Source organism: Rhineura floridana, chromosome 4 (genome assembly GCF_030035675.1).
Source record: "Rhineura floridana isolate rRhiFlo1 chromosome 4, rRhiFlo1.hap2, whole genome shotgun sequence".
Classification (NCBI taxonomy): domain Eukaryota; kingdom Metazoa; phylum Chordata; class Lepidosauria; order Squamata; family Rhineuridae; genus Rhineura; species Rhineura floridana.
Genome location: NC_084483.1, coordinates 10,799,931 through 10,825,441, shown reverse-complemented (window position 1 = coordinate 10,825,441; position 25,511 = coordinate 10,799,931). Strand labels below are relative to the sequence as shown.

Below are 25,511 nucleotides of genomic sequence, written 5' to 3'. Positions count from 1 at the left end.
GGGCGCACATAGCATCAGCTTTGGAAAGTGACCATTTTCCTTGACTGCCCTTTCTAATTTATTGAGCTGTGGATATTACAGCCTTGTCATTTACAACTAATTGGAACAACTGCCTTCAGGAGTCTAGGCAGGGTGCAGGGTTGGCATTTGCTGTACTACGAGAGTTGCATATGGGAGGGTTCATTAAAATATCTAGCCAGAAGCCTAGTTCTCACTGAAGTAGAAAGCCTGTGTATCTGGAGTGTACCACTTCAGTGCAACTGAGGGATGACCTGGTAGATCTCTCTTACAAAAACAAGGAAACAAAAAATGCTTCCACAGAGAAAACAAGCATATTGGAAAGAAAGATTCTAGCCTAGCCTTCTCCCTAAAATTGTAGTTTTCTGCATGCAGGGAGGATTGGGTTTGTTTTTTGCATGGAGGAACAAGTATGGCCTCACCTTGCAGTCAGTGAGAGGTGCTGCCAGTAGAACAGGTTTACCACCTCAGTGGGAAGAACTAGGCCTTAGAGCTACTGACATAACCCTAGAGGTTAGAATGGCCTCTTTCTGCAGCATTCATAGCACCATCCTGCATAAAAACAATGCAGCTGTAAAAGCTGTATGCGTACCTCTCCTTCTCCCTTCTGGCCTTAAGAGTTTATTGTCACTTTTGAGTAGAAGGGAGTATGAGAGCAGAACGAGAACAGTAGCCTCCCTAACGCTGCCTCCAAAACACAAGGCAGCACTAAGGCAGCTCTACGCCCATTTCCGGTCCCAGTCCTAAACAGCACCTGAGACAGCTCCACAGTGGCTCTAAGAGGCACATATGTCTCCATGGTGGTGGAGGAGGAACTTTGATGCCAAGCAGGGCAAGGAGCCACCCAACCAAATGTTCACAAGGCTGTAACTCCATCTTATCTACATATTCAGAGAAAGCATATTGCTCATGAACTTTTCTTTCTAGCATGGCTGGAAATATACATCTTCTGAAGATCAAGTAACGGGATTGCCCAGAAATCCATGGAGTCATTAATGCTTCTATTTCTCTGGCTGCTTCAATCGAATATCGCCGACACAGATACATCCACTATTCCATCTTGTCTCAAAAACAAACAAACAAAAAGCCATTTGTGGATGGGTATTTTAACATCTTCCTCTTCCTGGGTCACCTTCTCTCCCTACACACCCCACAACCTTTCCAGAGGAATCTCCAAATTTTAAGAAGAAAGCATCTCCACCAAGGAGTGGTGATGGGAAGAGATGGAGGAAGCTTTCATAGGTTATAAGATAGGAGAGCAGAATATACTGTTTGTAACTGCTCATGAGGAATAAATTATATCTGTACTAATTCTAAAGGACTAACTAAGCAGTTGGCCCAGCATCATGGATAATATGGAAAAGGCCCAGGGATTTAGAATTGGGGGATCAACAGTACATCTGGCAATCTGCCTACTAACACAGTCTGCTAATAAGAGTCAAATTGTACTACAATATTTTGGGACTATGTCCAAGCACATGATTAAGTGAACCAAGTCAGATTTCCACAAAAACAAGTTTTGCATACCTAAATAAAATTTCCTGGGAAGAACCCAAAACTAGTTTTCCCTTTAAGGGAGTTCCTAAAACAGTTAAATCTGGCAGGTCAGCACAATGAATCCAGGCAGTATCAGACGTTATTGGACCACCCTCAATGCAAGAAAGCTCCTTCTTAAAACTGCCCCCAATTTCCAATAAGTATTCCCCCCATGTTATGTGTTTTAAGCACAACACTGTTCTCCTACGATGTTTTGTTGGAGATTAAATATGCACTGATGTTAAGTCTACAAGATCACTTGCTAATTCTTGGAACAAGCACCAGTTGTAGCCACATGCATTTTTGGCAACAAATTTAAATGGGGCTCAAAAAGATCAAGGTACATTTGATTTTTACTACAGTAGGGCCTCGCTTTACAGCGTTCCGCTAATGCAGCGGTTATCAATTGCAGAAAGGCCCCGCTCTTACAGCGCTTGTTCTGCTTGGACGGATTTTATTGCTGTCGGGCGCCATTTTGGTCAATGTTAGTCAATGGGTTCCGCTTTACAGTGGTTTTCGCTTTACAGCGGGGGTGCAGAATGTAACCCGCTGTATGAGTGGGGCCCTACTGTATGTATAATCTCTCATTGCCATTGAGTTTAACAATTACTTTTTAAATTGAATCAGTGCATTGATTTATCTAATGAATTCAAAAGAGCGAAGCAGTTTTCTGCTCAAATCAGTAGTGAGAAAAATATGTGCCTCAGTTCATCTCCTTCTCTGTGCCCCACTAGGAAATAGCTCCTCCACAGTAGTATAGTTTTTATTCCTTGATAATCTGTCAAACCCCAAGCATGTTCTGAAAAACCTTTTTTGTTAGCTTCTAGCAGTGCATGAGGAGGGGAGAAGCTACCACTATTTATAATTATTTCCATTATCATTGTTAAAAAGAATGATTGGCCTCAACCCTTTGGAACTGCGTAGGCTGCAAATTTAAACAAAGAAAAAGAGATGGACTGCCAGAGAACTACATATATAATAACGGTTTGTATTAAGTCGTACCTTAATGACACATCTTAGATTATAATTACTCTTTAGCTATAAATATTCTCTTCTTACTTATATATAATGCTCTAAGACCCAAGTATCTTCCAGCCAAGCTAGGACTGTTAAGTTTTCTGGTGTCAGTTTTTACCAATAGTAATGAGAAAATCAAAACATCACAATTTTTATTGAGCTATGGGCAAACTGCACCTCTGCATTTCAAACCATTGTTCTTCACTGGATTTTTAAAAATCAAACTTTGCATTGCCATGGAGTAAAACCTTCAGTAAAAATACATACCAAGAGACCATTCCTAATTTCTCCCCAAAGAAGTACAATCTTCTAAATATACCACTGGGGGAGGCAGATCAATCTCACTAGATACTAATGTTCAAGGAGATCTGCAATTTTCTAAATCCTCGGGTGCTTGCTCTTTCCAAAAATCAATAATGTTGACAGAAAAAAACCCATGTAGGTAAAGTACAGTTGCTTGGGGAAAGTTTAAAAACAAAAACATATTTTTCCAATGCATAATAGGAATGTTTAGCCCTTGTACTTATTTGGGTCATAACTGACCCCAAAGGAATTTTTTTAAATGTCCCCTAATTCCAGAAGGACAACTGGAGGATGACTGCAGCAAATACAACAGAAAGAGACTTATGACACTTAACATTTAAAGGCTAACAAATTTAGCGAAGCATAACTGAATGAGTAGAGCCCACTTCACACATCTGATGAAACTAATTCTGACCAACAAAAGCTCATGCCACAGTAAGTTTGTAGATCTTTAAAGGTGCCACAGGACTGTTTTCTCCCTGTGCTGCTTCATATTCCATGGCTGGGATGTCAAGGAGTAGGGCATGTTCAATGGAATTTTTTTATTTTTTCCTTTCAACAACAAATCTTACTTTTGCAACTTTGCCCCTCATTTAATTATCATTTAATAGAGGTTTGCAATGAAGCACTATGGGCTGACATTTGAGAAACATGTCAGAAGCTCCCTTGAGCATGCGTCATGCAGTTCTTTGAATCCAATCCTGTTTGTGTTCTTTCACACTAAAGGAACTGGCTCCTTTGTGTTGTTACAAATCACCCTTCCATCATCATCATCACCACCACCACCATTATTACATATTGACTGCCCTCCACCAATAGGTCCCAGGACAGGTTACAAAATATAAAATACAATTTTAAAAACAATTGAAACACATTTCAATCACAAGAATAGGGTGAGTTCTGAAAACATACATCTCAGGAACCAAAGTCCAGAGTAAAGAGGTGTGTCTTTCGCATTTGCTGAAAACTGTACAGTGAAGGTGCCAGACACACCTCTGTAGGGAGGGAATTCCACAACTTAGAGCAGTGATTCTCAAACGGTGCGCCCAGGCACGCTGGTGCGCCCTAAGAAGTGGCTAGGTGTGCCTCAAATATTATGAAAGTATATTTTGAAAATGAGAAGAAACCCATTTGTATAGGGTAAGTAATAGTTTTCTATAGTTTATTTTTATTCATAGTTTAAAATATATTAATATATTTTTAATTTTGTACACAAAGTGCACCAGAAAATTTTTATATGTTTCACAGTGCGCCGCGAAACAAAAAAGTTTGAGAATCACTGACTTAGAGACTGCCACAGAGAAAGCTCTCTCCTGGGCCACCATCCCCCGAACCTCTGAGGGTGGTGGAACTACCAAGAAGGTCTCCTCTGAGGATCTTAACACCTGAGAGGGTCTGCAAGGAAGGAGACATATTTGGGGCCCAACTTGTTTAGGGCAATAAACACTAAAGTGACAACCTTGAATTGGACCTGGAAACAAACTAGCAACCAATGCAACTGTTTCAGAACCAGGGTTATATGATTTCTGAAAGGAACCCTAGCTAGTAATCTGAGCTGCATTCTGGGCCAATTGAAGTTTCCAAGTCATCTTGAAGGACAAGCCCCACATAGAGCATATTGCAATAATCCAACCTGGAAGTTACCAGTGCAAGGAGTACTGTGGCCAAGTCATCTCTGTCCAAAAGGAGCTCTAGCTGATGAACCAGCCAGAGCTGGAAATAAGCACTACTAGCCACTGAGGCCACCTGAGCCTCCAGTGACAATGCTGGAACAAGGAGTACCCCCAGGCTATGAACCTGCTCCTCCCAGGGGAGTGCAACCCGATCCAGAACAGGCCACCTTCCCATCTCCTGGACTCAAGAATGTGGAACACACAACACTTCTGCCTTTTCAGGATTCAGGTTCAGTTTGTTGGCCCGTCACTGCCTTTAGACACCTGTCTAGCACCTCAACTACTTCTCCTGATTCAGATGGCACAGAAAGATAGAGCTGAGTGTCATCTGCATATTGGTAACACTTCACTCCAAAACTCCTGATGACTGCTCCCAGCAGCTTCATATGGATGCTAGAGAATGGGGGACAAGATGGAACCTTGTGGGACACCACAGAAAAGCTCCCATGGTATTGAACAGAAGCCTCCCATAACTACTTTCTGGAAACATCCCTGGAGGTAGGAAGGAGCAGAACCAATGAAGTACAGTGCCCCCAACTCTCTGAGCCGCTCCAGAAGGATAACCATGGTCAGTGGTATCAAAAGCTGCTGAGAGGTTAAGGAGAACAATCAGAGTTGCATTGCCCCCATTTAATAATAATAATAAATAATAAATTTAATTTCTGTGTCGCCTATCTGGCCAATGGCCACTCTAGGCAACGTACAAAATCGTTAAAATACAAAATGAGAAAATACAATGATACAATATAAAAACAGTATAAAAACAATGCAGCTGCAACAACAATATTAAAACAGGGCAGGAGGCATTTCAGTTATAGCAATTAACCCTCCCCGGAGATCCCGAAGGCCTGTTGAAAGAGCCAGGTCTTTAAGGCTTTCCGAAATACATTTAGGGAAGAGGCGTGCCGGAGATCTTGTGGGAGGGAGTTCCAAAGAGTGGGGGCCGCCTTGACAAATGTTATTGACCAGGGTGACCAAGGCAGTTTCAGTGCCATGACCGGACCAAAAGCCAGACTGAAATGGACCCAGATATTCAGATAGCCAGTCCTCCTGAAGCTGGATTGCCACTACCTTCTTATGCTTTGCTCATTTAATTAGAGGGTTTCACAGAAAGATTACTAATTAAAGTTAATGGGAGAAAATGAAACGCTGTGCATCCATAGTATTGGGGTCTAAATGATCCCAACATTGCAAAATCTTGTTTACTACAAGAGACTTCAAGGGGATGGGAAAGGAGATATTCATCGTTTAATTCATGCCTCTAGAAAGGTAAAGAAAAGTGTGCAAGGAAGGTCTTAGATACCAACCGTATATCGTTATAACCTTGTACTATAAGCAATAATATAACTTCATATTTTTATATTCAACTGGAACCACTGCCATACAAATTATTATTTAATTGGGATCTGACTCTAATTTTTTTTATAGAAGAGGAAGACTGAAAAATGTATCTCTAGAAAAAAGATACAAGAGTACCAGTATTACATACTTGTATAAATGCATACATGAATATATGTGCTAAATGGACACCTCCACAGCAAATTATGGCAAAGCATAACTATTCAGAGAGGGGATCGGGTGCAAAAATGTTCTTTCTACTGAGGCCTGGGAGCACAATATCCTGAAACATTACTGGTTGCATTATCCGGTCAATCATTAGCACCATGTCTGAAATACTTTTTATTTATAATATTATTACAATATTAATTTGTCCTATATACACTGATCTATGTATTATTGCTGAGTAAATAAGAGCCGAGGTTCCCATTCATTTTTGCCCTTGCAGTTTAAGCTCACTTTGGAATGATGGCCAAGAAAGAGATTTGAAAATGATGGAAGCTTTGCTTTGTTCAGCCTACCCTAAGGCCAAGTGCCCATATCTTCTGGGCACAGAGATGCTGATGTACACAGAGAACTCAGAGAAAAAAAGGAACACACACACAGGTCTTTTGCCTCCATTGCAATAAATGGAGTGACTTCTACAAGCAGAACAGCTCCATATGCACCGCAAGACCGGGTCAGTATACAATAGCTTTTTCTCCTGCAACTCAGGAAGTTATTTTGCATTTACCATATATACATATTTATGCTTTGAAATGATAAAATGTGGACTGCTTAAATCTGTAATGCCTGAAATCCATAGCTGCTCCTTCTCAGAATTCTTTTTTAAAATACTTTTACCATAACAGCCTTACTGAAACAGGGAGTGCTTCCAATACTAATTCAAGTCAACATCCTTATAACGCTAAAACACGTTTCTAAAAAGAATGAAGTTTCATGAAAACACAGAGTCAAACCCAACACTGTTTAAAACAAGGTTTTTGAAAACGTACCTCTATATCTTGAATTATCTTTGGGTACAATGACCTGTAAAATGAATTAGGAGGGCCATCTGTGGGTCTGTTTTTAAACAGGTACTGATCCCTATAATAATTAAAAGAGAGAGATGTGAAATTTTGAGTTTAGAAAGAAAAATCCTTGCAAAACACACTAAGGATAAAAAGTAAGAGCAGCTGTAGTCATTAAACTTGCTTACTTGGCATGTCAACTGCTGCTATGGCAAAAACAAACTGTATGTGGTGGGAGTGTGCCCAGTTACTTAGGGCTACCTTTCCTTGAGCCCATGCATCCTGTTCATCACCGGGAAGCAGAGTCAGAGGCTGTGGCTCCAACTCTGCCTCTTGGGTAAAACACATGCGACTGCGGCAGACCCGGAGAGAAATGGGCAGGCCTAGCTAGATGCATAGGTTTCTTACCAGTCCTGTTTTACTTTTCCTACAGAAGCAAAGCTACAAGCCCCACCTCTGCTTCTGTAAGAGAGAAGGGGCATGGAATAGTGGGTCTGGAGGGTCTGGGGCTTGCATAGCTCCTCCCATATCCTGATGAAACAGGACACCATGCACATGTATTCGGTGTTCTTTTTGTGCTGTATACAAGATAAGTTGCTCACATAGGGTTGAATATCTACTGCCACTTCACAGAAAGTGAAGAGTCGCCAGGCTTCTGCAGGCAATTGAGAAGATATCTTTCAGCAGTAGTAGATAAATGACTTCTGATTTTAAATTTTTATATGGTTTCATCTTTGATTTCTGTGTGTTGTAAACTGCTTTGATTTTTTAAAAATCAATAGGAGTATATAAATTATTTATAAATAAATAATAAGTTGCCACCCTGGGCTCCTATTGGGAGGAAGGACGGGATATAAATCTAATAAATATAAATTGATTGATTGATTGATTGATTGATTAAAATGCACACTGGAGGTGGTCGGCAGAACTGTTATTTACAGCATAAAGAAGCAAGAAGGCTGAAGAACAAAAAAGGGAATACACTAATACAAGTGTTCTAAAAAACATTTCCTGTTGCATAGTCTTCCTACTGAGAGTTTAAGTTGATCAGATGTGCCCAGTGTATTTTGGAGTTATTTCTATTCTATAGAAAGTGTGCAAGTTTTGCACAGATACATACCAGCCCCTTCTTTCTGACAGCCCCTTCCAGAGCGGATCAGTTCGTACCATTCTCTCAATAAGCTTCTTCCATAGCATTCCTTCTGAAATAACTCGTTGCCATTCCTTACAAACCAACTCTGCGGCACAGAGCGACCTGGCATCAAGGTAGGAGAGGATATTTTCTGCTATGTGGTCTAAGCCTTGTTCTAGCAAAAGAGAAAAGAAAAAGAATTGTCAGTCTTTTCATAGTCATAAGAACATAAGAACATAAGAAGAGCCTGCTGGATCAGGCCAGTGGCCCATCTAGTCCAGCATCCTGTTCTCACAGTGGCCAACCAGGTGCCTGGGGGTCAACTACTCCCCTGCCTGTAACAGCATTGTGCATCCTATGAAGCTGTAGTGTGGTAGGGTGGGGGAACAAATGCTATGGCTTAAGCCTTTTCCCCAGGTATTTATATCCTTATAACTGCACCATTTTGGATAAACATGATGTAACACTGTGCATAAAACAAACTGCATTAGCACTGTGATTCAATAAGGAGAAGTAAAGACATCCAAATGATGGTAACTGAAATCAATGCCTGGACAGAGATCCAAAGAGCTGCTTTAAGCATGCTTGCGCCCAGTGAGGTTTTTCATTTTCTCCCCATAGGAACAGACCCCACCCCACCTATAAACTGCTTTCGAAAGTGGCTTGTCATATGGAATTGGGAGATAACTGTTCAAGAGGATAGTTTCAACAATTAATTATTTCATTAACCACTTAGCACAGCACTAGAGTTAGACAAGTCCCTGACAAAACACTTTGCAATGTGAAGTCTTTCTGATTAGCCCATATGTGCCCAGAATTCAGACTGGTCATTTATTTTTGTTTATTATAGGTTGGATCCAAACTTAGTCTTCTGCTTACCAGGAGGGGGGAAGGGTGCAATTTTAGCTGACTCCCTCAACCCTGCAGCCCCCCAAAATCTGCTCTAGAAGGGTGAGGGAGCCTCCAGAATAGTATTGGGTTGGAAGGGGAAACTGGCAAAATTGCTTCCCCTACTACCACCAAGCAGGAGCAGAGTCTGGATCCAAGCCTCTGAGAACACTTCAGGGGTCTCTTGTAGGTGCTCTGCTGCTACATTATAATAACGTATAATGTAATGTATTTTAATTATAATAAACATGCATTTAGCCAAGTGGACACCCCCCCTTTCAATCAATGGGTATACATATACCTCAAGAGCCTTCTTTGCCTTAGGGGCCATTTTAGAGTGTGAAATGTGCTTCTTCGGTAATCCTGTTCCAGAATATGGAAGATTAAGGTCTTAGCTCCAATCGTATTTCATACAGGAATGTATGAACTAAATGCACATGGAAAAAACCTCAACAACCTCAAACTCCAGAGAAGGCTGGTGATAGAAAAACAATTACCTTTATTCCCAACACATTTCTCGAGTAACACTGAGAAAGTGTGGAGGTGAGAAAGGTAGAGGTAGCTGTAAAGTTAAAGTGCTCTCCAGATTTCTTGAAAGAGATTCATAGCTCTTCAGAGCTTTTTTTCTTCTTCTCATTTTCTTCTGTCTCCTCACTATTTGGCTGGGAATTGTTTTGGGATCAGGATACACCATCCATGCAGCAAGAACACAGTAGCTGATGCTACCATCATGAACTAGACCAGCCTTTCCCAACTAGTGGGCCACCAGATGTTGCTGGACCACAACTCCCATCAGCCTCAGCCAGCATTGCCAATAGTCAGGAAAGATGGGAATTGTGGTCCAACAACATCTGGTGGCCCACTAGTTGGAAACACTGAACTAGACACACTGCTCTAAAATTTCAACATGTACAAGCCTAGCAACCAACACTATGCACATTCTAAGCCAGCAAAGGAAAACCACCACATAATTTGGCATTGGCTGCAGAATTCAGTAGCCCGAGATCCCCGCTTTGACATTTAAAGAAGTTTCAAACCCTTATGTCTGCAAATACAGGCTTGGGAAAATGTGGCTAATGTCCCATTGGAAGCCAGAGAAACTAAGTACAATTTTCAGTGGTCAGCAGAGGGGCTTCAGATCTATGTCACTCCCAATGCTTAGAAGCGGCAGAATAAAGCAAGACATGTCACAGGTTTGCTTAACTTGCATAATTTGTACACATCTGATCAATTTTTCTTGATGAAGAACGTGATGCACACACAACTACGTGTCAGTACTATTCTGGCATCTGAACAGAAAATTTCAGCAGGAAACCGACCCTGCCTACACAATCTGATGAAGAACCATTAGGATGTCAATCGATAGGCCCCTTCCAAGCTCTTTGGATCTACAGAGTGATGTGAGACTTGATCACTAACAGGAAGTGGGAGTGGAAGCTCCAACAAAGAGCTGGTCCTCAAAACAGAAGACAAAAAAATGTATCAAAATGCCGGCCTTCGTGAACAGGCTATTTTGATGGCATGCATCAACTGGCGGAGACAGAACATGATTCTAGGAAACAGATTGATCTCTCCAATGCAAAGAGGACCTTGGGTTTGCTTTGCAGTGAGTGCTCAGGAAAAGCACCTGAAACTATAACATGGGAGTAACTAATACAGACGAATAAATTCTCTTACAAATGGCATTCCTATGTGATACACCTTCAGACAACAGAGATTTGGCTGAGCATTTCTGCAGCAGGAAGTAATAACAGGCTAGAGCTATCATCAATAAGGCCTTAAATTTCCTAAGTTTGACATCACGTATTGTGCTCCTGAGTATTATATAGTTCAGTGGCAGTTGAAATCAAAGGGCAAAGCTTTCCCCTCAACATCAATGGAAGACGAAAACAAAAGTACAACCACCAACCACAAAAGCTATTCATACTGAACTGTGTCAGCACCATGTAACCAGTACAAGTTTCCATGGTGACTTTATTAGATGGAAAGACGGAAGCAGCAATAAACTTTTGAGAGATGACAGAAACATTTTAAAAATGTTAACAGCTTGTGCATTTCAAAAACAGTTTAATTTCCTTCAGACTTCACAAGCATCCTCTCTCTTGTGGTAAAGCAAAATTGGCATGGAGCAGCTCAAAACAATTCTATAATCCAAAGTTAATGGATGAAACTAAGACTTTATAATGGAAGCTAGCAGCAGCTCACTTTCCAATAGCAACATTAATCGCTCGGACACTTGGTTGCTTATATAGGCTGAGATTGCAGCTTATGAGTAATTTAGAGCCCAAATTAAAAACCTAAACAGTTCAAGGTGGTAGACCAATCCAACTCCTATAAATCTTGGCCAGTAGTCATAATGTATGGGATTCTACCTTTTCTGGCCAGTAAGGGGCAGACCTCCCAGAATCCTGACAGGGAAATACTAAGGTGCTATCTTTATCACTAGTTCACCCTCTGCATCAGATGTCAGAATGCATGCACACTGTCAGGGTCCATACAATTAATTCTGTGCATTCAATGAAGCCTTGGACTTGTGGAGCTCATAAAGTGACAATGCTTTCAAAACTCACTTTAAAAAGCACTGTATGATATGGCAAGGGTGTCTTGCTCTTCTGACTTTCTTTCCTTTGAAATCCCTCTGGGCTTACACAATCCTTAGACACCCCTAAAGTAGGAGTACTCCACCATTCTCTTTCATCATCTCTGTTGTTCTGGTGTCCTATCAGCAGGGTCCCACAGAACAAAGCTGTGGGCCAAGTTCCCAACACCAGCAGACTTCAGGGACTGAATATTAGGGCATTTTTGTTAATGTTTAAAACATGTATTATTTATTATAGTACTGCAATGCAGACATGCTCAGAAGATGAGCTATAGTCTAGAGCAGCCTTTCCCCAACCTTGGAAGCCGTTGGACTTCCAGTTATACTTCTGGTTATAAAACACAGGTGGGGAACCTATAGCCCTTCAGATGTTCAGCTCTCATCACTCCTGACCAGCTGACTGGAGCTGTTGGGAGTCCAACATCATCTGGATGGCAGCAGGTTCTTCATCCTTACTATAAAGGAAAGGACTGTGTGGTAGCAGATACCTCTCACTGTTAGTTTATTCTTAGTTTACAGTTAACAATAAGTTTATAGTTAACAAGCACATATGGTCACTCAATGCTCTCTCTGGAACCATGACACTGAACTCCAGAGCAAAAGAGCAAACTTACGCTCTCCCTCACTGAACAAAATGATCTTTTCAAGCTAAGCCTGTTTGGTTCAAATAAAGACCTAGCTATTTTGAAGTGCCTTTTCACAGAACACTCTAAGCCAGCCTTTCCCAGCTAGTGGGCCACCAGATGTTGTTGGACCACAATTCCCATCTTTCCTGACTATTGGCAATGCTGGCTGAGGCTGATGGGAGTTGTGGTCCAGCAACATCTGGTGGCCCACTATTTGGGAAAGGCTGCTCTAAGCAGAGGAGGATAGCAGGAAATGGCACAGTTACTCAGGCTCTAACACTCCTCCACCATCAAACACAGCTACTTTTTTATGTTCCCTGATAACATCAACTACAGGGAAACTTCCAAAGAATAACCCAGCCTTAAGAGAAGTTGAGGCATATAAATCCAACACTTGCAGGTCCCAGGCTCTACTTCAGCAACATCTTATTAACAGCATAATGCTACATCTTGCCTCGTTTGAAGCATACGCCTTCATCGCTACATGCTAACCACAAACTAACTTGACAAGAACAGACTTTGCAGACTAAACACTCTACCACCATTTTTTGTAAGTTCATATCATAATTATCACTTTTTCCACTAAAAGGAAGCCAGAGACCACAACTATTTTCCATCTTGTGCATGTGTGGGGACAGGTGCAAAATTCAATAATGGATGGGAGCAAGCGAGAGCAACTTGAGCATTCTTCAAGTTTATATGAGACTGTCTTTTTCAGAACATTTTATTTTAATGTGGCATTAGCCAATTGTGGGATTAATTCAGAACAGCTTACAGAATAAACTGCCAGGGCTCTCGCTCTCTCGTGTGTGTGTCTGTGTGTGTGTCTGTGTCTGCCTGTCTATCAGGGCTATGCAAACATATCCTTAACATATGTTAAGGTTGCACCAGAACACAAACCTTTCTATGCCAGGCAGTACTCACTCACAATGCAAGTAATACTACTCCTGCAATCACAAAACTAACCAAATGTGTCACAGAAAATGTAAACAGCTCCTTATAAATAATGCACAATTGGTATTACATACACAGTTGTATGCATCCCAAAGGAAAGACAGACATTTAATTGCTTAGTGAAGATAAATCAAACAAAACCTTTGTAGAAAGTATATTGAAAGGCCAATGGGCCAGATGTTAAAGAGACTGAAAGTATCCCCATCCCCCAATGGAAAACATAATTTTTCTAAAGCACAAGATTAATGAGTCTAACTATTTTGTTGTTGTTGTTGTTATGTGCCTTCAAGTCGATTACGACTTATGGCGACCCTATGAATCAGTGACTTCCAAGAGCATCTGTCATGAACCACCCTGTTCAGATCTTGTAAGTTCAGGTCTGTGGCTTCCTTCATGGAATCAATCCATCTCTTGTTCGGCCTTCCTCTTTTTCTACTCCCTTCTGTTTTTCCCAGCATTATTGTCTTTTCTAGTGAATCAGGTCTTCTCCTGATGTGTCCAAAGTATGATAACCTCAGTTTCATCATTTTAGCTTCTAGTGACAGTTCTGGTTTAATTTGTTCTAACACCCAATTATTTGCCTTTTTCGCAGTCCATGGTATGCGCAAAGCTCTCCTCCAGCACCACATTTAAATGAATTGATTTTTCTCTTATCCACTTTTTTCACTGTTCAACTTTCACATCCATACATAGAGATTGTGAATACCATGGTCTGAATGATCCTGACTTTGGTGTTCAGTGATACATCTTTGCATTTGAGCACCTTTTCTACTTCTCTCATAGCTGCCCTCCCCAGTCCTAGCCACCTTCTGATTTCTTGACTATTGTCTCCATTTTGGTTAATGACTGTGCCGAGGTATTGATCCTTGACAAGTTCAATGTCCTCATTGTTAACTTTAAAGTTATATAAATCTTCTGTTGTCATTACTTTCATCTTTTTGACATTCAGTTGTAGTCCTGCTTTTGTGCTTTCCTCTTTAACTTTCAGCAGCATTCGTTTCAATTTTCACACCTCCTTCCTCTTGGTCCAATCCCGCTTTCCGTATGATATGTTCTGTGTACAGATTAAACAAATAGGGTGATAAAATACACCCCTGTCTCACACCCTTTTCTATTGGGAACCAATCGGTTTCTCCATATTCTGTCCTTACAGTAGATTCTTGGAGTATAGGTTAACTATTTTAATGGGAGGTTAAGGCATTTAATGTTTAATCACAGCTGGCACACTTTAAAAGATACAATAGCACTACAGATAAATAAATGGCTTTCCAGCAATCCCAAGTGCCTTTTGTTATGAATGGCAAATATTTCCATTCAAAGGGCTGTGGAAAAGAAGTGTATAGGAGACCAAATAACTCTGGTGGCTTTTAAAAAAGGTATAAGGTTTCAGGACTACTGAATTGGCAAAGCCCATATATTCAAGGTTCAGGTGGTCAGAAAACAGGTGTAGGCCAGCCATGTGATAAACCCACATTAGTAAAAGCCCCCCCCCCAAAAAAAATACTAACCTGCTGGGGACTTGCAGATGAGGGACAGAAAGCTCCACCCCTCCTGTAGCAGCCCACTGTATTCTTATTGGTTACTTTGCTGGGCACAGAGCAGGCATGGAGCTCTCCTCGGCTAGAATGCTCACTTACCTACACAGAAGTCTTTGTTCACCTACAGCTACCAGGCTACTGCTTAAACAGAAGGCTCACTTAGGCAAACTCTGTATTTATATACCACCTTCTCACAAAACATCAGGGCAGTGTACAACAACATGAAACCATTTAAAAACAATACCAAGCAATCATTTCCTTCAGATGATCTCAGTGATCTGGATGGGATATAAGATGGTCCTTAAAGTTATCTTGGACCCAAGTTGTTCAGGACTTCGTATATCAACACAAGAACCTTCAACTTGGCTGGTGGCATATGGGCAGCCAGTACAGATGTTTTAGGAGAGCTGTGACATACTCTCAGCTGTCTGCCTCCACTAGCAGTATAGCTGCCGCATTCTGCACCATCTGGAGCTTCCGGACCAGACCCAAGGGCTGCCCCATATACAGCACATTGCACTAATCTAATCTTGAGGTTACCAATGCATGGACTACAGTGGCTAAGTTATTCCGATCCAGATACCGCCGTAGCTGGCATACCAGACAAAGCTGGTAAAAGGCATTCTTAACCACCGAGGTCACTTGGGTCTTTAATGACAAAGACGCACCCAGGAGTATCCCCAAACTTCAGTCATGCTCCAAGGAGGAGGGGTTTCCTGGTGATAGACAATGAACTCTGGTGGACCCCAGGAACTCCTCCTCCCCATCCCTCCAGTCTGGCTTGATACTGCACTGAATACCTGGGTTGGGCTGGGTTAGGTCTGGCTCACACTGCTGTCCACCCAGATTTCAGTAATACATACCAGTTCTGCCTGCTCATCCACCATTAGGTCATGGATTAGCATGGTCTTAGGGTGAACTGAGCTAGCATTTAACAGTAGCACAATCAGATTGTTGGGCACAGTGGTAGAACATCCAGTGGTACCAAGGATAGGTGGGAGCTTGGCGATGCTGCAAGCACCTGTAAGCCTCCCTCCAGCCATGCCTGCCTCCGATCACTAAGATAGGACATCTTGCTGTGGCGCACTCAAGATTTCTTTCCCCCAGGAACATTCTGCCTATAAACCACTTGTTTGAAGATGGTCACAGGCACTCAGCCACAAAAAACCCCAGCCACAGACTCTGTTATAGCCAATACACACCAAAAGGGCACAGCACAGCACAGCTGAATTATTTTCACAGGCATTCAATCCCATCTCTCACCTGGGACATTACAAACATACAACATCCCCTGCCTCCCACCCAGGACATACTAACTCCCAGAGTCCCAAAGTCTCTCACGCTGGGTAGTCTAGGAGATGCATATAATCCTGTGTATAGTCAAGCACACATCTCAGTCCCGTACAGTAATAAATACTAAGAATACCCTAGGAGGGGGAAAATGTTAACTAGGTAGCTCCCCTGCCCCTGTTCCACCCCCGAAGTTCAATTTCAAGAATGACATGCAAAGGTTTACGGTGAACAAAGTAAAGCAATTTGCTCAAGATCACAACTGGAATTTCTGCAAACTCAACTAAAATATGCCAGCCCATTGCCAATCACGAGACTACCTGTTAATATTTTTTTTACCCGTCTAGTAAGCCTAATGCTGATGAGTAACCACTTGCCAATTTATACCGCTTTGACCTTCTGTTCGATTTTAGATTCAAAACCTGCTTGCTTGCTGCACCAACCTGCCACTCTCAGACTGCACCTATGCAGCACCTGCAGTGTTACCTATCCTTTTCCACCTATTCCACATAGAGAACGCTACACAGTTTTGCTATCCATTGTAGGCTCAGAGACAGATAGTCAGAGCTTTTGGTGCAACACCTTTTCAAAGCCACCTCTTCTCCCATGCTCTAAAAGGTTGTCTGTCCTATAGCATTCCTCCAGGTTTACTGGTCCTTTGTCATCATTCAAGGCTGTGAGATACACAGCCAATTTGTTGTACCTATTTTACATTACAATTTCCAACTAGTCGGGGTGTGTGCACATAATTCCTATGAATGCTTGTTCATTTGTCAATTATGTCTGCCTCTGGCCAGTACATGGAATGAGAGGATTGCCTAGGAATCTTAAGTACACCACTCTGAACTCCCTAAGCAGAATACAAGCAAACAATATGCTCAGACACCAGAATGAGAGAACAGTAATTTCATGCACTCATTGAACAGTGTCTACTGAGCTGGTCATAAAGGCCTTCAAGTTTACAAATGGAAGGCAAGCATCACTACAGTAGTCTATTCCTTTCTCCCTTTTTATGACTAGGTTTTTATAATATTCAAAGACATCAATATCAAGATTATTCAAGGCATAAAAATATCAAACAAGTGTCCTTCCTTGCTCCTTCTAATCAACATGTTGTGGAATATGAAGGCCCATATCTGCATAAATGCTAGTTTTCTAAAACCAAGCCCTGAACATCAAGAAGATGGTGCATCTAGGACAGGAATGGGAACCTTTAGCCCTCCAGATGTTGCTGTACTGCAGCTCTCATCAGCTCTGACTATTGGCCATGCTGGCTGGGGTTGATGACAACATCTGGAGGACCAAAGGTTCCCCACCCCTGATCTAGAACAATGGTGTTGAGTCTCTTACTTGACAAGCATATGAAACACTGTCTTTAAATACCCTTCCAGTTTTGAAACAAAACAGTCTGAAAAGAATAAGAGCATTAAAACCAAAATAACTAGATTTGTTGAAAGCGCATGCTCCTTGTTTTACCTCTGAGCCAGTTTCTAACAGCAGCTAGGAAACCCAGTATTAAATAAAATGCAGCACAAGCCTTCATGGTCAACTCTTTCATGTACGTTTAAGTATGAGAAGTTTAAGATACAGTCTGCACTTCAGATACAATCCCATTTAAAAACAAGCTACAGTCTATGTTTAAATGGAACAATACTGGCATCCAGTGGTCATTGCAATTATTCAGACAAAACTGACTGTTTACTGAAATTTCCAACATACTGACTTTATTAACAAATAATATTAGATCACACCAAAGTTCACACCTTATTTTTATATTTCTTTCTGAGAAATGTGATGTAGCTTACCTGGTAAAGCAGTGATGAAATCTCTTTGCAACATGGGTTTTAGATAAGAATTAATATGTCCATGCTGATAGTGACACATTCGTGAAATAAGGTGTTCCACAAATTCAACCTGATCCGATTCAGACCACTGGTCAAAATATTTAATACACAAGTCTTTTTCCTTTTCGTAGTTTCCTTCAGATGGTCGTTTCCTTGAAACTATCACAGATGAAGTTCCATTGCTTATCTGTTTTAAGAAGAAATAAAACCACATCAGCACTTCAGGTTCCACTTTGCTTTTTAAAACATTTGTAAGATGTCTATATTGCGTGGTGCATTCAAATTTTCTACATGACAAGAACTTTCATTCTCTTCCGTGTTGCTACTAAGTAGTTATTGGTATACTTTTTTTTTGCATTCTGGACCAGAGTTTTCCCATCAAACATTAATCTGTACACATTTGATACATTATTCTGACATTTCATTTTCATTTGGGTACTATTAAGAATCTGAGCATTTGAATTACTGCCAGTTGAGTTTTTTTCTCAGTCAAAGAATAAGCTGCTGTACATCAATCCAGCAGTTATTCAAGATCAGAGTGTCTTGAATAAACAACGTTTTTGATTGCCATCATCACTGTGTATATATACATCAAACTAGCTAGTTAAGTTGCTAGATCTAGGTAAGATTGCTCCCACTGACATGCGCAACGGGAGCAAGGTACAAACGTTCTTTAACAGCTTGATCCAATTTCATAAACTGAAATGGCTGTAAGAGCTACATAATGTTTCATATAAAGCTGACCTGAATAAATTAGGTCAGCTACCAAACCAAATACCTGAGCCCATATGGAAATGGCATCAATCCAGGCACCCATCCTAGCTTGATTGTATTCTGTGCAAACTGTTCTAACCGCTACAACCATAGCTATTAATCTTAGGGCACCAAAAGCAGGAAGTCAGGGATATTCCTACTTTCTGGTGAGAATTTAAATCACTGCACTCACAGCTCCACCTAGCGTCTACAGAGAACTGCTGCAAAAGGCAAAACAGATGCTCAGCATTTTGTAAAGGAAAAGTGAACCCAGAGTATATGTGAGCAAAGAATATAAAATGCATGGTCCACAGAGAAAAAGGTTAAGCCATATTCATTGCATTAGACAGAGTCTATTAATTGTTGAACACCTGCGGAGAACTCTGGGATTAGCCAGACCCTCTGGAACATATTATGGGGGGGCACATGGGGAGAGAAGAAGGGGAAGTCCTGTTGTGCAAGTGGAACTGCACTTGGACAGTGCTGGATACAACTCTAAGTCTTTTAGCTTTAAAGAGTAAAGGTGAAATGTGGCTGCTATAGCGCTTCACTCCCTGTGCTACTCCGCCTTCTAGCCCAGACAGCCATCCACCTTCAAGCCAGAAAGCTAGTGCCACATGACCACTACACCTCTTTATCCATCCTTTAAGAAATGACAAATGACAGTGAAATGGTGAATGTTCCCATTTCCAAAGCATTTGTAGCTGAGCAAAGCACCATCTGAGATTTGGGAGCCAAAGCATAGAAAATAAGGATTTGAGTCAACAGAAGACAGTGATGCTGTGATGATCAAAAGCCTCAGTTGCATGCCCTCTAAAAGTTAAGATTAAACGTAACATTATTTTATCTGTCTGCTTTTCCCTAGCTCCCATCCTGTAGCAGACTACCAAACCCAAGGCTTGAATTATATCCGTGTGAAGCCAGAGCTTCAAATGAAACACTGCTGGAATATAGAATGGCCCTGAATTTCAAGTAAATTATCTGGCAGCTCTTTCTTATACCAAAGTTCAGAGCGTACCAATATCATCTGAAGACACTACAGCTGGAGAAATGCCATAGGCAATCTAAGGAAAAAGGTGACATGAATTGGCCACATTTTAAGAAAACACTGTTTGCTTCTCCTTGTTGGGGATTTGGGAGAGGCAGCAGAGAACAGAGCAGAGAGAGAGAGAGAATCAGGCTTACCTGCCACAGTGTGTTTTTCTTTGGAGACTCATCTTCATTCTGATCCTCCATTACTGATGTGTTCTAGGAAGAGAATAGAAACATAACTAAATTTTCTTCTGCATTTGTTACATTCTACATCAATTTTTAAAAGCAAATCCAAGAAACTAAACAATCCTTCTCTTAGTTATAGGATACACGTAAGAGTTGTTTCCAGCTATTTAGATTCACCATGACCTGATGTATAACAGTACACCAAAGAGTAAGAAAATAACAGAAACATAATTTCTTTGACCACTTGTCATTTAGCTTTTCAGGGAAGAGTCTGTTTTAGACTCTACTTTCTCATCCAAGAGTACTGAAAAACTGTTAGACACACACTTCCATGTATGAAAATAAAGATCTTAAAAGCTTTAAAAATAAAAAAAAAATCATTGAACTCTGAACCTGTGTTTACATAGTACTACTTCCTTTATCCAGATCCTTCCCACGTATCAGATTTTAAGACCCAAACATATTTCAGGCAAGAATGCCTATCCCAAGAGGATAAATGTGACTATGGGTTGTATCCAATCCTGAACAAGCACAATTCCACTTGTGCAATGGGGCTTCCCCTTCCTCTCCTTCGCACTGCAGCTGCTTGCACATCCCCCAAGTCTGCTTCAAAGGGTCCCCCAATCCTCTGGAGCTGATTCTGAGGGCATGCAGGTGAGAGGAGAAGTAGGGGAAGTCCTACTGCACAAGCAACAGATACAGCCCTATATATCAACAGCAGGTATAGCACAGTGGGGAGGAAAGACTGGCTGAGAATCCAGAGTCTGTGAGTTCAAATCCCCACTCGTGTCTCCTGAGTGTCAAAGGCCAGCTAAAGATCACCCCCACAGTGAGTGGCTCAGGGGTTACGTGCCCTGCCACCTGTGCAGCCGTGGGCAAGCTGCATAGTCCCAAGGAGCCCAGTTGCCCCCCAGCTTGCAGGTGCGGACAATGAAGGGGCTGGCTTGTGCAGCTGTGGCAAGCTGAGCAGGCCCTAGCCAGCTAGGGAGGACTAGCCTCAGAGGGAGGCAATGGTAAACCCCCTCTGAATACCGCTTACCATGAAACCCTATTCATAGGGTAGCCATAAGTCAGGATTGACTTGAAGGCAGTCCATGAATTAGTTCATAAAGCTATAGACCAGGGGTTCCCCAACTGCGGTCCATGAGCTTTGTTCGGGTGGTTCACCGCACATCTGTGGATTTGTGGTTGAAGACGGGACATGGCACATCCATTATATTAAAGATTCATACTGATTTTAATGAGAGCCAGTGTGGTGTAGTGGTTCGAGTGTTGGACTACGACTTGGGAGACCAGGGTTCGAATCCCCACACAGCCATGAAGCTCACTGGGTGACCTTGGGCCACTCAGTGCCTCTCAGCCTCAGAGCAAGGCAATGGTAAACCACCTCTGAATATGACTTACCATGAAAACCCTATTCATAGGGTCACCATAACTTGGGATCGACTTGAAGGCAGTCCGGTCCATTGATTTTAATATTTTTATTGCTTGTCTTATTTCTTATATTGTATTTTACTGTAATACAGTTTGAAATGTATGGAATTCAAATTGTAATACAATAAAATACAATGTACAAGAAATAAAAGAAGCAATTAAAATATGCAAAAAAGAGATCTTCATCTGATGTCAAAAAGATGCTTAACCTAGCCACTTTGATTTTGGAGAAAAGGCAGCCACAGGGCCCCAAGCCAAAACACTGGGATCCTGCACTGGTTTTCTGCTGAAAACCACTCCTTTCCTGGTTGCGTTTTGTTCCCAGAGTACTATTGCAAACACCACGTTTGGGGGCAAATACCAGCCAGGTTAGGAAGCAAACGGGCTCTAGCAGAAAACTGGTATGCGGCCCCAACTGGAAGAATGTTGTAGACTGGGGCCCTGCGGCAGCTTTTTCTCCAAAATAAAAGCAGCCAGGTTAAGCATGCTTGTTGAAACCCTTGACTAACATCACATGTAGTTTGGCCATAAAAGGGTTCTTAAGAACATAAGAACATAAGAAGAGCCTGCTGGATCAGGCCAGTGGTCCATCTAGTCCAGCATCCTGTTCTCACAGTGGCCAACCAGGTGCCTGGGGGAAGCCCGCAAGCAGGACCCGAGTGGAAGAACACTCTTCCCTCCTGAGGCTTCCGGCAACTGGTTTTCAGAAGCATCCTGCCTCTGACTAGGGTGGCAGAGCACAGCCATCATGGCTAGTAGCCATTGATAGCCCTGTCCTCCATGAATTTGTCTAATCTTCTTTTAAAGCCATCCAAGCTGGTGGCCATTACTGCATCTTGTGGGAGCAAATTCCATAGTTTAACTATGCACTGAGTAAAGAAGTACTTCCTTTTGTCTGTCCTGAATCTTCCAACATTCAGCTTCTTTGAATGTCCACGAGTTCTAGTATTATGAGAGAGGGAGAAGAGCTTTTCTCTATCCACTTCCTCAATGCCATGCATAATTTTATACACTTCTATCATGTCTCCTCTGACCCGCCTTTTCTCTAAACTAAAAAGCCCCAAATGCTGCAACCTTTCCTCGTAAGGGAGTTGCTCCATCCCCTTGATCATTCTGGTTGCCCTCTTCTGAACCTTTTCCAACTCTATAATATCCTTTTTGAGATAAAGCCAGAGGAGAATCACAATCTCAAACGGAAGAGACCAGTCTCTGGAGTCTCTGGAGAAGTGTTATAGCTGAATCTCCATCACATTCCTTCCTCTCATCAACAATGAGGGCTGCTTTTGCAAGATCAGAAAGTGGCAGGAAATGTTGGGCCACTAAGGAAAGTCAGCATTACAGGTATATCCACTTAAGATTTACTAGCCTGCCCATACATAGCTTAATGTGCCTCCCCACCCCAAAATTATTTCATACCCACAGTAACCCAAATTCTGAAGAGGCTAAAATTTGTGATCTTGAGCAATCATGGAAATAAAGCTACTTTTATTATTTGTTTAATTTCTCAGCCATCTACTATTAAAAACAGTCTCGAAGGGACTTGCAATATAAAAGCAAACACTACGGTTCCTTCCTTTGGGAGGGAGGATGGGATAGAAATTTAATAAATTTCAAAAAAATAAAATACAGGACTTATATGTTGTACTTTCCAGATGAGTATATATGAGCGAAATCAATTATGAACAGTAAAGTACTCTGCAATTCTTTGCCTGTAGCTTGTGCAAACTGAGGAGACAGAGGCTGGCTCTTCTGAGTAGCCTCTCCTCGTGAAGAGTGTAGAGGCTGTTCTTGTCTAGACTAAGCAAATATAACAGCTACCTCAAATTTGGAAGCTGTGGCATCTTTATCAAGTATTGTAAAGAATATGAGTAATTTCAACTTTGTATGTTTTTATTGCGCTCTCTCCCCCCCCCCCCAATATATAATATCTGTGAGCGATGGAGAGAGGTCAAGAGCTATGTAAAACACTAAAGATCCACCTCCAATTCACCAGAAATCCTACCAACACTGTGGCTTTAAAAATTCCACCAGACTTTACCTGTACTCTTTCAAATCTATCATATATTTCATTTGCTTTCTGTTGCGGGAAAATAACTAACTACAAGAATCTTATGTGGAAACCCTCAGCACCAAGTGACGTGTCTGAACCCAGTTAAGTTCACACATCATCTCTCTTCCTGGATGTTACAACTATGGTTGAAGGTGTCTCAAAATTCACTGGCAATTTTTCAGCTGCGTTTTTCTCATCCAGAAAGCCTAGTTCTGAATTATTCAGGGTCCTGAAATATAGCATATGGCTCCTTGGAAGACGTCCCTTGCGCTTCTTCTCCGAACCAATTGGCATGACTGCACAGATGAGAGTGCTCACTCGCAGATGGGATATGACAGGACTCAGCACACTGGTGACCCACTCAGTCTTGGATTCCTAAAGCTTTTTGTTCATTGCTCCCCATTGCTGCGTGTGTTCTTTGTGCCTTGTTTGTGTGTTGCTGCAGTGCTAGAGAAGGGACCTCCTGGCCGCTATGCTGCTGATAAACCTCTTCTTTGCACCTGCTTTTGGAAGCCTTGGCTTGGGTGCCTGCTTTTGCGTGATCCTGCCCAGTGAAATGTTGCTGTAATCTTGCCCTAACCAGAATGCCAGTTTCATTTCTGCTTGGAGATTTTACCCTGACGATCTCCACACCTACTCCCCTTGACATGTTTTGCAGCAGACTAAGACTGGTAAACACTGCCCCCCCTCCACTTTTTCCTCCTTCCCTCTGGGACAGCCATCAGTAATTCACCTTACGGTATGTTTTCTGTTTGGTTTTTTTTAATCAATACCCCCCTTTTGGGGAGAGGGAAAGATACGCTCTCATCTCTTGTTACTCCCTCTCGGGCACTTTATATGGACTCTTTTCTTCCTAGACTAAAGTTCCTAATGTAACCCAAACTGTGCTCCTGTAGATTTGCTAATGTAACCCAGACTGTGCTCCTATAGATTTGGTCAAATGTGCTAACATCAGGGCCAGCTCTACCAGTCTGATAGCAAACTGTCTTCTAGCAGAACAGAGCTAGGGCTGCAAAGGAAGAAGATTCTCCACTACTGTCAGAGCAAAATCCCTCTATCTAGATCATTCATGTTCCAAAAAGGGCAACTCTCCGCAGTCAGAGATATAGGTTTCAGATACGTTCAGAGACCCACATCCTGAGGAAGCATAGTAACAGAGGTTGAAGATGCACCTCTTTACCTTGGCTTTTGATCCTTGGGATATATCTATCCTATGTTTGTGATTGCAATTTGTTTTAAACTGTTCTTAATATATTTTAAATTGTTGTGCCTTGCCTAGGACCTTATGATGAACGGCAGCTGATAAATCAGATATCACCCTGCTGAAATGTTTTATATGAAGAGAGCTAGGTAACAATTTCATGTCATGAAAAATGCTTAACACAGATGTAAGGGCATTATTTTCTAACCTTATCTAATGCATGCTGAAGACACAACAGCTCCTGTATCTGTCCCCCAAAGACTCTGTATCTGTGAAGGAGCAGAAACTGCCCTTATAATATTGGATACTTTTGGGGTTGAGATTGCTTCTGATGATGTTTGGCTGGGATCTGAAAGACCGCCTCCTTCCCTACAGACCCTCTCAGGACTAAAAATCAGCAGAGGGGGCCCTCTTGGTAGTTCCATCACCCTCAGAAGCTTGGGGGTAATGGTGGATCAGGAATGGCTATTCTCTCTGGCAACCCCTAAGTTGTGGAATTCCCTCCCCAAAGAATTGTGTCTGGCACTTTCACTACAGTTTTCGCTATATCTTAATTATGTGTACTTTTTATCTGGAAGCCGACTTGAGTTCCAGTTTGGAAAAAGGGCGGGATGATGATGTTGATGATATATGCTGAAGATGCTCCTCTTTATTCTGGCCTTTCACCAGGATAATTTGTTTAAAATTGTTTTTAAAGTTGTATTTGAAATTGTTGCAACCCACCTTGGGACCACAAAAGGCGGAATGATGATGATGATAGATTCAAACACAGGTTGTTGGATATGTGTCACCCTGGGCCCCGGGGCGACTGGGAGAAAGGGCAGGATATACAGTGCCCTGCAAAAGTACTCAGACCCCTGACCAATGCTCTCATATTACTGAATTACGAATGGTAAATTGTAATTTCGTTCTGTATATTTTATTTTGAAACACTGAAACTCAAAATCAATTACTGTAAGGTGACATTGGTTTTATGTTGGGAAATGTTTGTAAGAAACGTAACTGAAAAATGCTTCTTGCATAAGTATTCAATCCCCACACATTAGTATTTGGTAGAGCCACCTTTTGCTGCAATAACAGCTTTACATC

General features: G+C 41.7%; 1 protein-coding gene across 7 annotated transcripts in view; it reads right to left on the bottom strand.

The window, feature by feature from the left end:
* Positions 1 to 25,511, bottom strand: part of FBXW11 (F-box and WD repeat domain containing 11) — a 101,827-nt gene that overhangs the window by 19,787 nt on the left and 56,529 nt on the right. For all 7 annotated transcript variants that reach the window (XM_061622468.1, XM_061622470.1, XM_061622466.1 and 4 more), the window contains 4 exons: positions 19,705 to 19,767; positions 17,728 to 17,953; positions 8,016 to 8,202; positions 6,881 to 6,971 (listed from right to left, as the gene is read on the bottom strand). In XM_061622468.1, coding sequence (XP_061478452.1) covers positions 6,881 to 6,971; positions 8,016 to 8,202; positions 17,728 to 17,953; positions 19,705 to 19,767 — 567 coding nt within the window. The remainder of the gene's footprint in view (positions 1 to 6,880; positions 6,972 to 8,015; positions 8,203 to 17,727; positions 17,954 to 19,704; positions 19,768 to 25,511) is intronic.